This window comes from Branchiostoma floridae, chromosome 4 (genome assembly GCF_000003815.2).
Source record: "Branchiostoma floridae strain S238N-H82 chromosome 4, Bfl_VNyyK, whole genome shotgun sequence".
Lineage (NCBI taxonomy): Eukaryota > Metazoa > Chordata > Leptocardii > Amphioxiformes > Branchiostomatidae > Branchiostoma > Branchiostoma floridae.
The window spans coordinates 9199561-9214685 of NC_049982.1; the positions used below are offsets into that span (position 1 = coordinate 9199561).

Consider the following 15125-nt stretch of genomic DNA (forward strand, 5'->3'; position numbering starts at 1 on the left):
TTTTACTAAACCTGGTCGCATTGGGACATCATCGCAATGCTGCTGACCTACTTTGGGAAAATCGAACAAATAAACAAGAAAATCCAAGAACACGACTTTTATTTACACAACGCTAATGAACACGATACTACTTGTCGCGAGTACGCCAATAAGTGGTGTATCTTTATATTCTTGAATTAGAAAAACAAAAGCAATTTCACTGATGTCAAGGACATGACCCAGATTAGCTTGTTACCATGGTAACGCCCTGTCCCTTGACTAAAAACCTAATTAGCCAACTGCTGACGCATGACGAGTCCGTCTGACTGGAGCATGCAACAAATTATGATGAAAGGGTGGGTGTTGTTAAGGTTATTAGTGTTTGCATGTTTGTTTACATTTGAGACCATTTTGATTTAGGCATTACATTCTATGTTGATAAAAACTATATCCGAAACGAATTCATGATATATTTTTGTAACGTGACTTTTGTTTAATTAAGGAGAAAAAATTATTGCCCCTGCAAAACAAAAGACTTGGTACAGTCCTACGTCTAACCAAGGTCAACCTCTCGTCGTGCGTCCCAGAACTGCCTGTTCCACTTCCCGAAGAGTGGCGAGAACCGGGCCCGAGCGGATCCTCCCAGCACGCGACACCCAACAACATGGAGCGGTTCTGGCCCTTCAAGCGCCGCCACAGGGACACGCCATGCTGCTCCTACATCGCCATACAATTCACCCTGTTCTTCTTCAACTTCGTCTTCTGGGTAAGTCAGTGTTTCAGGCAAGCTAACAGCGACGATGTAGCAGTGGTAGTACTACTAGTATCATGTTCCCACGATCAAATCACACCACGATGGGTCATGTGGGGGTCATTAATAATATCACATGTTTTGTTTTGTTTTGTACCAGGTGTGAGAAAGAGATATTATGTTTATCTTTAACTTTAATTGTGAGGTCTGAGGTGTACAAAAATTACGAAGCAAAAGCCAGACCCGCCAGATACGATAGCCAGCCCATCCGGAGTTGACTGTTCTATACATAGAACAAAGGAAGGGTAAACTCAATTACGGCGAACTCGCTTTTCCCACAGACCACCAAATTGTTATATAACGTGCACTCTTTACAACCAGGGTAAGCAAAACGTCAGGATGTGGCTCAAGATGTTCTGAGTCTAGCCTGTATGGGTCTGATGTATATAAAGCACAATATCCACGTATATTGGTAGGTCTAAATGTAGTCCTGATATCAACATGTTTAGCAAAGAGATATTCGTTAGAGCCTGAACAAAAAGTAGGATTGAGATATCCCTACCAATCTTTTAACTGTTCCAGGCCTTCCATCCATGGTCAGTAATGAACGTATGCATGGATGTAGTGCTAATGATGCTGTTATAAGTCTACACATTTGAATATTTAAGGGCGTGGTTATTTATGTTGTCACGGAGGTATGCAGTCCTAATGAACGGTAATTAACAACATAAGGACCTATAAGGAACAACAAAACTTAGATACATGGAACAGAGACACATATGTTTTAAAGCAGGTTAAGGTTATCCTCTTGGTTAAGTATGATATTGGCTTGACGCCAGTATGCTTGACATTTCTATAATCCCCATAGAAAAAAAAATTGTGTAGTTATCTAGTGTTCCTCATAATATTGATCTGTATGGTGTTCCTCTATATCATCTTGACAAGGACCAGCAAATGTTCATTTACCGTCAAATCGACAAGCATGTTTCCTTCAGATATTTCAAAGGAAGTCTGCCAAGCTTCACATACGTTGTCTTATAGGAAAGCAGTGTCACAAATTTGCAGGCGTTACAGACATGTCGATGTTCAAATTACGATACATGTCAAAAGCGGCACAATAGTTTGCGCTGTGCATATTCCGTACTGTATTAAGGGTACTTGTTGTGACGTTACATGACCGCTGTTTGTAGAAAAAATAAGTATCATACGGCGAGGTCTGCGATATCAGAGGTTAGTAAAACGTTTGGCTTGCACGCTGTCTAGTATCGTCCAGATGTCAGGCTCTCGACTGGTATGCTGACATAGTAAACATGAGATTATTAGCTAGCGTCCAGAAGCACACTTAGCCTCGCTAGAATCGGAATCAACTGCCATGAAGTGCATCCATATAAAAGTATAACTTTATAATAATGTGTATTCAATGCTGTCAAGTCTTTTATGATCACTATTTAAAGTCATAATCTTCTATCTACAGGATGAAATATGATTTCAGAATGATTATGAATGATCCGTCCCTTCTGAAACTGCCGTAAAAGTGGGTGTACCATCGCAGTAGTACAGAGAGAGAGAGAGAGAGAAGGAGAGGCGTACACGCACCGTCACACACACACACACACACACACACACACACACACACACACACACACACACACACACACACACACACACACACACACACACACACACTCACACACACACACACACACACACACACACACACATACACCACACTCACTCACACACACACACAAACACACACTCACATGTTTATAACGTTATACACAAACAAGATGAACTCTATCCATTTCGGGCAAAATAGTGCTAGTCTCAGGGGGAGCAAAATTCAAGTAGGAGTCAAGAAAATCAGTGCCGTGCCACTTTGCATCAGCTTATTGTTTGGTATTGAAGGGGTTATCACTTTTAAATCAACCCTGTTTATCTGAGATTATTACTGGACCTGTTCCATAGGTATTGTTTGTCCTGGCCTTGATATGTTACCGACATAAACAGGAGTAAAGCGGAGCAAACAGGAACGTGTATCAACAGGTATCAGATCCCTCAACATTTGTGTCACTGCACACTCCAAATGTGCAACAAACTGGGCGGTGCCGGTTTTGACGCCAATTAGACGAGTGGTACCAAAATAGATCAAAGAAACTTGATTGACAGTAAGAATTTCAGCATCGTTTCATTCGTGTAAACCACCTTTCCCAGCGATACACAACAAACAAACAAAAATACACGTCTGCTAATTGTAAAACGGTTGTCTTGACTTTAAACAGCGCATAAATACTTAACAGTTTGTCACAACTGTATTTTAATGTCTCATTCAGAATTAGTTCTGAAATATCAAATGAGTCAGAAAGGTTGTGGCTCAAAATTGAGTCCAATTGTGGCTAATGATGAAGCCTTGGGCAACATGTGTCCACTGCTGTGGAATGCTCAACATTTCTTTCTTCTGTAGCGCGCACGCACCGAAGGCAGTAGGCGAATGTTTTTGATGATTTGCAACGGAAAATGAGAAGCGACAAGTAGATCTGAAATGGTGAAACACGATACAAAAGGAATGCTATGTAGTACCTCTGGTGAGAGGATGTATGTGTTCTGAACTGCACATACTTCATCACTCTCCTGACACAAATTGGCCGTGGCCCAGAAGTGGTAATGAGAGACTGCAGCTGAGTTACCTGTCATTTAGAATCAAGGCGGCCATGACTTTCTTTGTTCATAAAGATATGGGTCGTCGTTATACAAGTATTAGGTAATGTTATGTTTTTGGTAGCGCTGTGTGTGTTGCGTGTGTGCTACAGTGTTTGTGTAAACACGATAACTCGGGGAGGCCCAAATGATTTGTCTTGCCACTGATAAAATACGAGTCTAAGGCATCTCCTGTTGTGTTTTATGTCTTTAGTACTTATGTACCCATAAACGTCGCTGACAAGTTCCTGCAGCATAGATCAATGTGTATCTCACCGATCAATGTCCATCTACATTATATCAAATGTAGTAGAAATGCAGTACGCTTTTCCAACAAAATGTTTGAATGTGCTACTTCCGCTCTTCAACATGCACATGGACCAGTCTCTGTATACACTACCGATAGCGTGCAGGGAAACGATTAGTATATACTCCTTGCTTTTAACGTATTGACAATGGCAGTCACTTGAGTCGTAATTCTGCTGGCATAACGTTTATCCAACACGTGTACTTAAAATACACGTGCGTTGGTAAAGTATTCTCCTTTATTGTCACGTATTAGACAGTACTACTGCAGCGATAATTTAGGTTGGTTGCGAAAAAAATTGCAGGTTGAGAGGTAAACTTTCAGCCCTTGTGGTATGACAAATCTTTCAGTAAATTTATTTCGTACAATCACGGTTAACTCTATCTGGCATTTAGTAAACATTCCCAGCAGGATGTCAAACGTAATACCCAAAATATCACACCAGCGACACAAACTGGTCACCAACAATAGAATAGATATGTCACCCATCCGGCCCCTATGTATTTTAAGACGACCCACCCATGTGATAAATCTTCTGTTATGACGGGCTCGAAACAACCGGTTGTTTCATGGGGCTTCACTCATATCTATCTATAAGTCACTGGAGCATGCCCGTTCAAACGTTGTCATGCCATCTAAAACAGATCTAGTATTAAATAACAGTAGTTGTGAAACAGTAAGAATTCGGTTTCAAAGATAGTAACAATCCAGCGTGGCATTCAGCCCATACAAAGTGTCTAAAAAATCTGCCTATATGCACCTTTCGTATAACATTGAAAATAGTAGAAAAGTTCACCCCTGTCGCCCCCATAAGATGCCTTGTGAAACCTTCCAGGGCCGATAGAGCTATACCGTATAAATAAAGGTTTCTAATCTAGAGACTGGCTGATACATTTCGATGCATAACAATTCTAAATATCTTTTCTCATGAGATGTCACATTAGTTTCGACGCATCTTTAGATCTAGAATGTTCTCTACGTTACTACCCGTTGTGGCTGCCATTTTGAACCCTCGGGGCTCGAGAAGGTTTACTTTGTGAAAGTGGCCCCAAAATAGACGAACAGCATTCTTTCAAGGTTCCTGTTTAATGAAGCATTGGGAAATGTTGTGTCTGAGGTCACCCATTTCTCACGTAAACACGCCCAGGCAGTCAGCGTGGTTTGGCGGGTAATGTCGTGTTTGAAAATAGCCCAAATACCACGCAATTAGGCGCCTTGCATAGCGTGTTCATGCTATGTTATTATTTACGATAGATAAATAGCCTAGACATGCAAACTGCCTGCGAAGCAAGGACGAAAACACCACTATTCGTATAGTTCTAGTTGCGACACAGCGCTGCGACCTAAAATTTGACAGATTGCTCAATGAATTTCATGGATACAGGCTAAAATATTTGTTTTTACGCTTTTCTTTTGGTCGCCGTTTCAGTCATACTTCTACATTTTGCATGATATTTATAAAATGTATGAAATCAAGGGTTACGCAAATTCAAGTCGCAGCGAGACCGCCGTCAAGTGGAATGGTATGGGAACCTATGTACATGCATGGCCGGGAAATTTACCGTAACAATAATCGACGTGGATGGGAAACACATTCTAGTGTTATTATGGTGAATAAGGAAGAAATGGAGAAACACGGACATGGTCAGACTTCAAGCCACCTCGGCAAATGGTCTGTGATTGAGGTACATGTATCCAAAACATGTTTTCAAGTGAGTGAATAATTGGGCCCCCTTTCCAGTAGACGGTGATCGCGCTGCGCTTTCACTGCGATCGACCTGAAATGGATGTGTGTAACCTTCGATTTCAGACTGGGTAAATCATAGAAAATGAGCGAGAAAAGACAACAAACACACAAGGCGCAAAGAGATTCGTTTTCTTTGCTATGCAATTCGTAAATTGAGCGATCTGTCAAATTTTACTTAGCAGAGACAGCGCGGCGAGAGCGCTGTCCCAGTGGAAGGGGGTTGTTGCAGATCTCACTCAGCGTTCTTGTACTGTTTGTTTCAGACGGGCGGGATGATATCGTACGTGGTGGTGTGGGCGCTGAATGTACACGAGAAGATGAAGATGGTGACCAGCATCAACCTGGACTGGCTCTACCTGCCGCTCTACGTCACCAACATCGTCATCGGCGTCATCATGTACTTCGGCTGCTGCGCCGCGTTTCTGGAGCAGCGCAAATCTCTTCTTGTGGTACGGCAATTTTTCTTAAAAACAACCCGCTGTGAAATAAACACTGAAAATCTATATAGTAAACATTTATAGAACCCTTCCTCAAGGAGAATAATGATAACTGCTGTATGTCATATTGTCAACATTCATTCCAAAAGAAGTAATTATTTCATAGAACAATTGTTCGATGTCCCTTTGCAGTACGCCATGTGCCTTGTAGTTTTGATTCTTGCCGAGGTTTCATCGAGCACGTGGGCCCTGATCTACACAAGAACCACGGTACGTAAACCACATCAGAAGTTTTTTCCTATTTGAGGGCGTACTCAGATGTTTTCTCCGCATTGATTTACGTCTGTGATTAAAGGCACTGACTGGACGACCGAGAATGACCTTCGTGTTGAAAATGTTGAAATGTTACATGCAAGATCTGTATCAGCACTGAATTGCGATAGATGCAATGTAAGTTTCACATTGAATATACATTATGGACAAGTACATAGATTAAAGATGAGTATCCTGGACTAATGGCTATCCTATTTGATCACGTCTTGGTTTGTGTCTTCCAACAGTTCAACAGTTTTGCCGACAACTCCTTCAACACAACGATTGAAACGCACGGCACATTGGAGCAGTGGCCGGTGAAAGAATACCTCGAGGATTTCCAGAAAGAGGTTCGGATGAATAAACGAACATGATAATGTCTTAAAATGATACGATTGTGTATGAAATGCTTCTCTGGTAGTGTCAAATATTCAAAGTATATTTCAGTTATGCTTGGACTCTACGTGTTTCTTATCCTCAGTACCAGTGCTGTGGTTTACGCAGCCGGACAGACTGGAGAGAGCCGTACAAACACCCCACCTGTAAGTGCCGTAAAGACTTCAAGTCAGATGCCGACATTCAGCCGTGTATTCAGGTATGAAAATTCTCGTTTCTTTACAGATATCAATAAGAGAGATAGACAGACAAACAGAGAAATCAGCTGTAATTCATATCGTCGTATTAAAATGCAGAACACTCTAAAGAACACGTAGAATGAAATATGCGTCGGTTTTGTCCATGGTGCTGAAGTACCATCTCTCACTCACGATCATGCACGCCGTCTGGCCCAGACAAGAATTTCTACTTCGTCCAAGAAAGGCTAACGTTACAGATAGTAAGCGCTTTCATTATGCTGCATACACAATTTTGATATCTTAACTACCCCACAGTGTATTATCTAATTTAGAAATAAAACGTTGCATATTTTCCCAGCCTTGCGGACCCTACATCAAGGAATATCTAGCAAACACCTTCGTCTTACTTGGAATCGCAGGACTTGTGTTTGGTCACTTGCAGGTGCGTGTGGATATGAATCTTGTACCAGTAATAACCAAGCTTTAAAAAAGTAACATTCCATTTGTTTGGTGTGTGGTTAATTCAATTATAACACTAAAACAGTCTTGTATTTTGATGTTTACCTTTCTATCTGGCATTTCACGTGTCAAGATGTTAGGACCAGACTATGTCTGTCTTTGAATGTCATGGCCATGGAAATGCAACTCCTTGTGCACGTTGACATCTTAAACGGTCTTTATTTAGAATTTAATTTCTTATTGCAAAACAACATCAACATGTCTATGTTAAACTTCGTTTTTGTAGTTGCTTGGAATCATTTTGGCCTGCCTGTTATACCGACACCCAACCACGCGGGTACGGACCAAAAGAAGACGACAGTCCCGTGCCGGGTCGTCCGGGAACACCAGCTCCGGCCTCTACAGTAACAGCACCGTGGGCGGGGGCGACGAGGAGTCCGCCGTGCTACCTGTCTCTAACGGTAACGGCAAAGAAAGGGCGACGAAAAAGAACCGTTACTTTGGAGATCTGACGTCACTGCCAAAAAGACTTCAACATAACAAAGTCTAGGAAAGAGAGTTCTTTTATAGAAATTCACAAATCATACTAGCATAGTTTTTATTTTAGAGAGAAATTGTATTTCATATTCTGTTATTCTTTAATCATTATTTTTGTAACGATATTTCTAACGCTCTCCATCAAATACATGACTTGTGGTTAGCTGATGCAGTTGTATAAGTACGATTTTGTTGCACCAGTATAGATTTGTCTTATTACATCGTCCGGATATGCAAGTATGTGGAAAGAGAAGGCCGCAAAGATTCAAAAAAATATTTCTACTGTTTAATGTAAATATGTAATACATTTTCTATGTGAATTGTGTTTGTAGCGTAAACATCAGACTGTTGAAATCAATGTTCGATAGTTTAAGCAAAAATGCATCAACTGCTGACGACATAGTTTATGATACACAGATACAGATCTATTGTGTACAAATGTATGTAAACTACAAAGTCTGATCTGTGGACCCGTCAACGCGACCCTTGTGCCTTTCAGGGGACCTTCCAAAAACACAATATTGTAGCTCGAAGCTTATCCTGAGTTAAGGAACAAATGAAATACCTATCCCATCTAGATCTAGTAGCTGGTCACACCAGATGGTACCCGAGCTAAATCATCATGTATGTAGTTTGCCTGTATACAAATGTATATATGTATAAACGTATTTTTCCCCTCTCTTGAAGGTCAAATGCATTCCTGAAATAAACGAAAAGAAGGAGAAACAAGGAGCATCCTGAAAGTATTTTCTGGTGATATTACTGCTGTAATCTTAACTCTCTTAATAAGTGTATTTAGGAAGTAGATGTAACTAAACTGATCACACTAAAAGAACAGGTCGGAAATTTGCGATTCCCCATTTTGCAACGCCATCTTTGTACCGAGTAAGAATCAAACTGAACTGATGTCATCGTACGACGGATCTCACGTGACATAACGGAGGCGACGCCTGTAGGAACGTTAGACATACTTTTGATCGGTACTGACAGAACGGAGACAGAAAGGCTTCAACATGGCTGAAGGGTGCTGCGCCAAGTTCATCAAGGTCATCCTGATCGGATTCAACCTGGTTTTCTGGGTAGGTAGCAGTACTATAATGGAGGAAACGTTAGCATGTTTGCATATAGTTGTACGACACAGCCTACATCGATTGCTCTTTGATTTCTTTACCCCTGCTTCCATAAAACTGGTAAACAGGTATCGCTTACTTAGTATTCCAACTTTTCCAGAACAGAAACGATACCTGACTTTTGGTAGAAAGCGTAAGAGAAGATACTATACACTGAAATAAGGTTTGGTCTCTTCCTCATACATATGTAACAGTCGTCAAACCGTCGATAAATGGTTAACCACTGAGACGGACTTTGACATGTCCAGTGCATGATATCGTTATCTGTATGATGACGATCTAGACTGTAAACAGGCGTGGCGGAACACAAAATGTCATATAAAACATCAGTTTGGTAAATATGTTTTACTCTTGCGAAAGCGATGATACCAGAGGACATAGATATAGTCCTATATCAATTTTTTCGATAAACTCAGCTTAACTCGTGACCACTGTCCATAAAATCACAGGGGTCAAACGCCAAACATTTATACGCCAAACAGGGCTTGGGGAGGGAAAGGGGCTTGAAATCAACGAAGGAGGTACCTACTATTGCTGCCCAAACTAGTAACAGTATTTACTTCATCAGGTTTTAAAACGGTCTCTGTGACGTACACTGTGAATTCAAGGTGATCCCATTTGACTTCACAATTATTTTGCATAGTTTACATGTTCCCAAACATTTTATATTTGCCCATCTCTTACGTTGGTTACGTTATTAACCTTCATTCTACTTAACAACGTAAACAATAGAGAAATGGCTACTCTAGTGTGCTAACGGTTAAAAGACAAACTACCCAAGGCTGGACGCGGTTACGTAACCTACGAACGATATTTGCCCAGATCATCGGGATAGCGTTCCTCGGTGTGGGGATCTGGGCCCTGGTGGACGACAGGATGAAGAACGTGACGGACCTGGACCTGGAGATGTTCAACACCGTCACGTACGTCGTCATCGGGGTGGGGGCAGTCACCTTCGTCATCGGCTTCCTGGGGTGTGTGGGGGCCTGGAAGGAGAGCAAGTGCATGCTCATCATGGTAAGATACAAATAACTACCAAAGTTCCATTGAGAGTGCTCTACAAGCAGAGGTTATGGGATGGCTGTTTTTGACGTGTTTAAGGCGTTTTAGTCGGGCTTTCTATTTTGTGCTGTTTTCTTTATGTCCTCCTGTCAAACGTCAAAAACAGCCGGAGCTGAACCTCTGCTTGTAGAGTACATTGAAAATTCGTTAGGGCAAAATTATGAGTAAATGGAATAAGATTTATTACAGAAACTACAAACTGTTAGAAAATAGACTACAATGTAGAAAAAATAACTTACTTAACTTAACTTAAATTATAATTAAGGGTTAATGACCCGCCCCGAGATGTATATGGTGTCATAACGCCTGGTTCTTTGCTATAACCACCGAATAAAACCACCGAGTGAGCGAATCGAACGAGGTGGTTTTATAAGGTGGTTATAGCAAAGGACCAGGCGTTATGACACCATGTACACCGAGGAACAGGCGGGTCATTAACGTTATTATCATATAGCCTACCCAAACTTGCAAACTCCTGTATGACGCATAGATCCCTTTGTACTATACGTCTGAATTCTTTTTACGTGTTAATTTCCGAAAATTTACATTTGTTATTTGGTACATACACTTGTAAAGAGATTACAGATTGCATTTAGAAACCAAAATTTCCACAGAAAATATTCGAAACATCGCAGTATTTGGCTTTTTAGAGCAACAAAACTTATTGCCAATGTTAACAGCCATCCCCCTTGCAGTCTGTACTTATTCCCTCTGCTCTGGCATATGTTTCGCTCCATTGGATTGGCCAATGCCTGCATATCCCTGTGCCGGTGTCGATGCAAATCGACACCATTCATTCTGACCAATCAGAAAGAGGATATACACCGGCCTGGCCGGAATTTATGTGTTACGGTGGCATAACCAACGTGGAACGGGGCCTTCTGATTGGTCCACGGCGCCTAGCTATATGATAATAGACAATAACCTAATGGTAAAGAGAGGCGACAGACGTAGCTCTGATCCGTATAAATTTTACAGTCAAGTACGACATCATTTCAACCTGTCCTCTGAACCCACAGTACTCCATGTTCCTGTTTGCGCTGTTTCTGGCCGAGGTTGCAGCCGGGGCCGTTGGGCTTATCTGGAAAACTAAGGTGCACTTTCACTTCACTTATAATTACACAAGGAGCTCCTTTGTATGTGTTGTATTTTTGTTGATATTTCGTATAATACCATAACATATTCATTGGTCTCATGTGCTGCGTATTCTTTGCCCTACGACTTTGATTTCCATCGTTATAAGTAGATATGAACTATCTGTATGGGACAATAAACCATTATAAATCAGTAAGCATAAGTGTACATGGCGTATTGATGTAATCGGTTATGAAAAAGGCTTTGTTGACATTCAGCACCCTTGATGTTCTGAGTTCTAATCTAACATGTTTGTTCCCATGTTAGGTTGCAGAGGAAATGGACAAGGCTTTTGCTGATATACTGGATGGTGAAAAACTGGACCAAAGCCCGACTGGAATCCAGGAGGCTATGAGCAACCTTCAGGGCCTGGTATTCCTTATTTTGTTTCATTACGCCGTGCACAAAATATTTTATGACATGCAAAATATATGTATCATCGTCGTTGAACAAGAGCATAGTCTAATCGATAATGTCTCTATCATCAGAGACTAAGTATCAGTGTCCAGATTATCAAAACCTGAAATTTGAATATTTTAATTTCCAAACTGATCACTGCCTTGTCTTCACAGACTACAGGTAGTAACAGACTTCACAAGTACAATGTATTCTTTTGTAATCATTTGTAGATGAGTAAGCTCATTTTTGTAAATGTCTATCAGTTCAAGTGCTGCGGCATCAACAACTACACAGACTGGACCAACCGCAGCCCGGGCAGTAAGGGCGCGACCTGCTCGTGTGAGGACGAGACAAGCAAAACTGACTGTGAGAGGGACTCCTCTAATAACTGGGTGTACAAGGTACCTCATGATCATTTTCACAATCCTATGACATATTGATCTTAGCAAAGAAAACCTTTCATCGGTGATGTACCATTTCCCGCACAAGATGTTAATACAACTACACCTTGATAAAATACTAGTAACATCATTTACTATTTCTGATAATACAAAATAGACATTTCTCACTCATGATATTTTGCTTTGCCTTTATCCATATGATATTCGATACGATCTATTTTGATTGGCAGGGTTGCCGGGGGAAGTTTGAGCCGTACCTCGTCGACATCGTCTATCTGATTGGACTGGTCGTCCTCTGCCTCGGCTTCGTTCAGGTCGTTATGATTTATTGTTATGATGAACGAAGTAATACCAGTATAATTTCTGTCCCCCTTTTTTGTTTGCAATCTGCCCCCCCTCCCTTTTTTGTTGCAATTCACCAAATGGAAACATTTCAAGAGGTAATAATCATTTAAAGAGCGGTAATCGGTAATCGGGACACCAAACATGACATTGAGTTTTGTAATGTTGTTTTAATTCTTTGACTCTTAGATAGATTCTGCTACACTGCAAATGTAATACATACGCAATGGTAAAAGGTAGAACTTTGACCTATCGAAGTACACCACTACTACCTGTATTAATGCATCCCTGACCTGATGTTCGTAGGTAATGCAGTCTTCTTTTGCTATAGTTCACAATCACATGTGGATATTTAGAATTCAAGCTGGTATTTTTATGTCCAGATTTAGTTTCTTTCAGACAATTTCTCCTTTTAATGTTTTAACATAAATGATACTTTTCTTTCCCCTCAGCTCATCGGGTTCGCCTTCACGGTTTACCTGATAAGGAACCTGAGTGAGGACGGGGTGGTGTAGGGGACCCGCCCATCCGGAGTATCATCTGTTTCTACACTAGAACTGATCTCAACCATTTTGAATAGTTATTGTATTGAATAACATGTAAACGCTACCAAATTTCAAGTAACAATAGTTTATTGTTACACCTGAAAGCTTATCAGACTTTGATCGATGTCAAAATTTTCTATACTTGACAGACTTGACAGCAATTTAGAAATCATTTGTAGACCACATCACAGCATTTTGTAACAAGTCACTGGTTTTCCCGACTTTTGTTTCGTAAATGTCAAAAATCTAATGTCCATTTGTATGAAACACAATAAACATTGCCAATCACGAGGCTTTCTTTCTTTAATGACCGTATGTTTAATAAAATGAAGCATAACATAACATAGCAATGCGACCATGGCCATTACAATCGTGGCATCAAAACAGTCCAAGCCATTGCTTCCTTAACAATTTGATAATGCTCTTGTTTCTACTTATTCATGTAGCTTCACATCATATTACACCGATAGTATAAAATATAGAAAATGAGACCAAGTAGTTCCCTATAAGATACTTGCATGATATCACATTATATTCACATTTCCAATGCAATATGCATTTCCTATGTTATATTTATATTACATCCTTTGTAAATTAGCATCCGCTGTCTCTCGTCAGTGACTTAACGAGAATCTGGAATTCACCGGTTGATACTTTAAAACCAAAACTCATTTACATTTCCTGTTCATTTGCCTCGTGCATTTCTAGTTGTTCTTCCATATTTTCTACGAGTAGCTCAGGTGGCCTCGGTCTGGGCATGACATAAACCAGCCGTTCCCAGAACCGTTCGTCCCCCCACTTCAGATACGTGTTTGTCTTTAGGTAATGCCTGATTTCCGGAGGGGCGTCGTCCACAGGAATGTCCTCCAGAAGAATCATGATCAAACGGTTGGCGCGATCTTGTAGCACCTGCGCATGCGCGGCTTGAAATTCCAACTGACACCATTCGCTTTCCAAGAAGTGTCGGGAGATCACAACGATGGTGCGCCTGCTCTCCTCAACTGCGTTTAAGATATTGTCGGCTATGAGAATTCCCGGAACAAAGTCACGGTGGTGGAGGCACACTCGGAAAGGGGGCGTTCTCGTCTCGAGGCCTGGCAGAAGAGTATGGATGATAAAGTCCAGGTCATGTTGGCTGTAGGACAGGAAGGCATCGTAAGGTTTTGCCATGTCTTCCTGCTCTTCTCGGAACCGCCATCCATACCGGGAATAGAGATAAACTTGTAGAGCTTCCTTTCTTTTGTACAGCCATATACCAAGTATTATCAGTAAAGAAAGAAGAACAACCACGACTGACAAACTTATGGTTATTTTGTTTTTTCTTGCCGCTTCAGCCAGATTACAACCGAGAGTGTCCTCTAAAAGAGTCTGGATCGTTTCCTTGACTTGGCTCTGAAGGTGTGTACAACTGATGTTCTGTCCCACCATAATTGATTCTTTGTTTTTCATCCAATATTTCAACCACAGAATGTCACAGTCACATCTAAAGCTGTTTCCAGTCAGTGCCAAACGTTGCAGGTAAGTTAACGTGGAAAACTGGTCCTTGGTCAATGTTGTCAACAGGTTGTTTTCTAGATGCAATACTTTCAATGATGGCAAGTGAATAAATGCATTCCTGCCAATAGCCCTCACCCTAGATCTGTTAAGGTACAGTTCCTTCAGATTTGCTATACCCAGAAATTCACTGCCTGCGATATCATCTATGTTGTTGGCATCCAAGTAGAGGATTTCCAAAAACGGAAGATGACTAAATGCCATTGACTCAACGTTTGTGATGTTGTTGTGGCTAAGGTGCAACACTTTGATAATCATACCTTCCGCAAAGGCAGATCGGTAAACCAACCGAATGCTGTTTGCCTCCAGGTGAAGGATTGTCGTTAGACTAGGAACGTCAGTGGGAACGATCAAAAGGGACCGCCTTGAGCAATCCACGCGTTCATTCCAGGGGGCCACAGTTGAGTTCACTTCTCCTTGGACCATGCAGGTGCAGGTGGAAGGGCAGCTGTAAGGGTCCCTGTTCTGGCACCATGCTTGTGACGGACTGAGATCTACTAGACGTTTTCCACGCAGGTCTTCGGGACTATGACACGTAAGCTTCGTAAAGTCTGTCTTTGCGTACAAGACGCCTTCTCTGGCGATGTCAAGGTTTTGCAAAAGTTCATAGACTCTGCAATCGCAAATGATTGGGTTGGGGTGCAATTGCAGTGAAACGTCATGGGGTCGGCCCAATATCTTAGCCCTGAGTGCATCATAGCCATCTATAACGATTCTGGGCCTGCTGAAAAAGGTAGGTTTGTCCAGGTGAAAGGGG

The 15125-nt window shown here is 41.4% G+C and overlaps 3 protein-coding genes across 3 annotated transcripts; 2 read left to right on the forward strand and 1 right to left on the reverse strand.

Annotated features, from left to right (window-relative positions):
• The first annotated feature begins 541 nt into the window (after positions 1-541).
• LOC118413341 (CD151 antigen-like) lies at positions 542-8531 on the forward strand. Its single transcript, XM_035816677.1, has 7 exons — positions 542-745; positions 5745-5930; positions 6111-6188; positions 6479-6580; positions 6712-6825; positions 7164-7247; positions 7551-8531. The coding sequence occupies exons 1-7, from the start codon at positions 644-646 to the stop codon at positions 7812-7814; spliced, it is 930 nt and encodes a 309-aa protein (XP_035672570.1). The 5' UTR covers positions 542-643; the 3' UTR covers positions 7815-8531.
• A 184-nt stretch (positions 8532-8715) lies between these two features.
• On the forward strand, positions 8716-13102 carry LOC118413349 (tetraspanin-9-like). The gene is made up of 7 exons (XM_035816691.1): positions 8716-8880; positions 9754-9948; positions 11013-11087; positions 11395-11499; positions 11790-11927; positions 12158-12241; positions 12722-13102. The coding sequence occupies exons 1-7, from the start codon at positions 8815-8817 to the stop codon at positions 12782-12784; spliced, it is 726 nt and encodes a 241-aa protein (XP_035672584.1). The 5' UTR covers positions 8716-8814; the 3' UTR covers positions 12785-13102.
• A 76-nt stretch (positions 13103-13178) lies between these two features.
• On the reverse strand, positions 13179-15018 carry LOC118413340 (toll-like receptor Tollo). Its single transcript, XM_035816676.1, has one exon. It carries the CDS (start codon positions 14792-14794, stop codon positions 13487-13489), a length of 1308 nt encoding a protein of 435 aa, XP_035672569.1. The 5' UTR covers positions 14795-15018; the 3' UTR covers positions 13179-13486.
• Between the last annotated feature and the right edge of the window lie 107 nt (positions 15019-15125).

Excerpts from the sequence above, each read along its gene's own strand:
- LOC118413341 (XM_035816677.1), top strand. The coding sequence starts at position 644 with ATGGAGCGGTTCTGGCCCTTCAAGCGCCGCCACAGGGACACGCCATGC. Across the intron at positions 6,581-6,711 it reads TCGAGGATTTCCAGAAAGAG|TACCAGTGCTGTGGTTTACG; the intron begins GTTCGGATGAAT and ends TCTTATCCTCAG. Across the intron at positions 6,826-7,163 it reads ACATTCAGCCGTGTATTCAG|CCTTGCGGACCCTACATCAA; the intron begins GTATGAAAATTC and ends ATATTTTCCCAG.
- LOC118413349 (XM_035816691.1), top strand. The coding sequence starts at position 8,815 with ATGGCTGAAGGGTGCTGCGCCAAGTTCATCAAGGTCATCCTGATCGGA. Across the intron at positions 8,881-9,753 it reads GATTCAACCTGGTTTTCTGG|ATCATCGGGATAGCGTTCCT; the intron begins GTAGGTAGCAGT and ends ATATTTGCCCAG. Across the intron at positions 9,949-11,012 it reads GCAAGTGCATGCTCATCATG|TACTCCATGTTCCTGTTTGC; the intron begins GTAAGATACAAA and ends CTGAACCCACAG.
- LOC118413340 (XM_035816676.1), bottom strand. The coding sequence starts at position 14,794 with ATGGTCCAAGGAGAAGTGAACTCAACTGTGGCCCCCTGGAATGAACGC.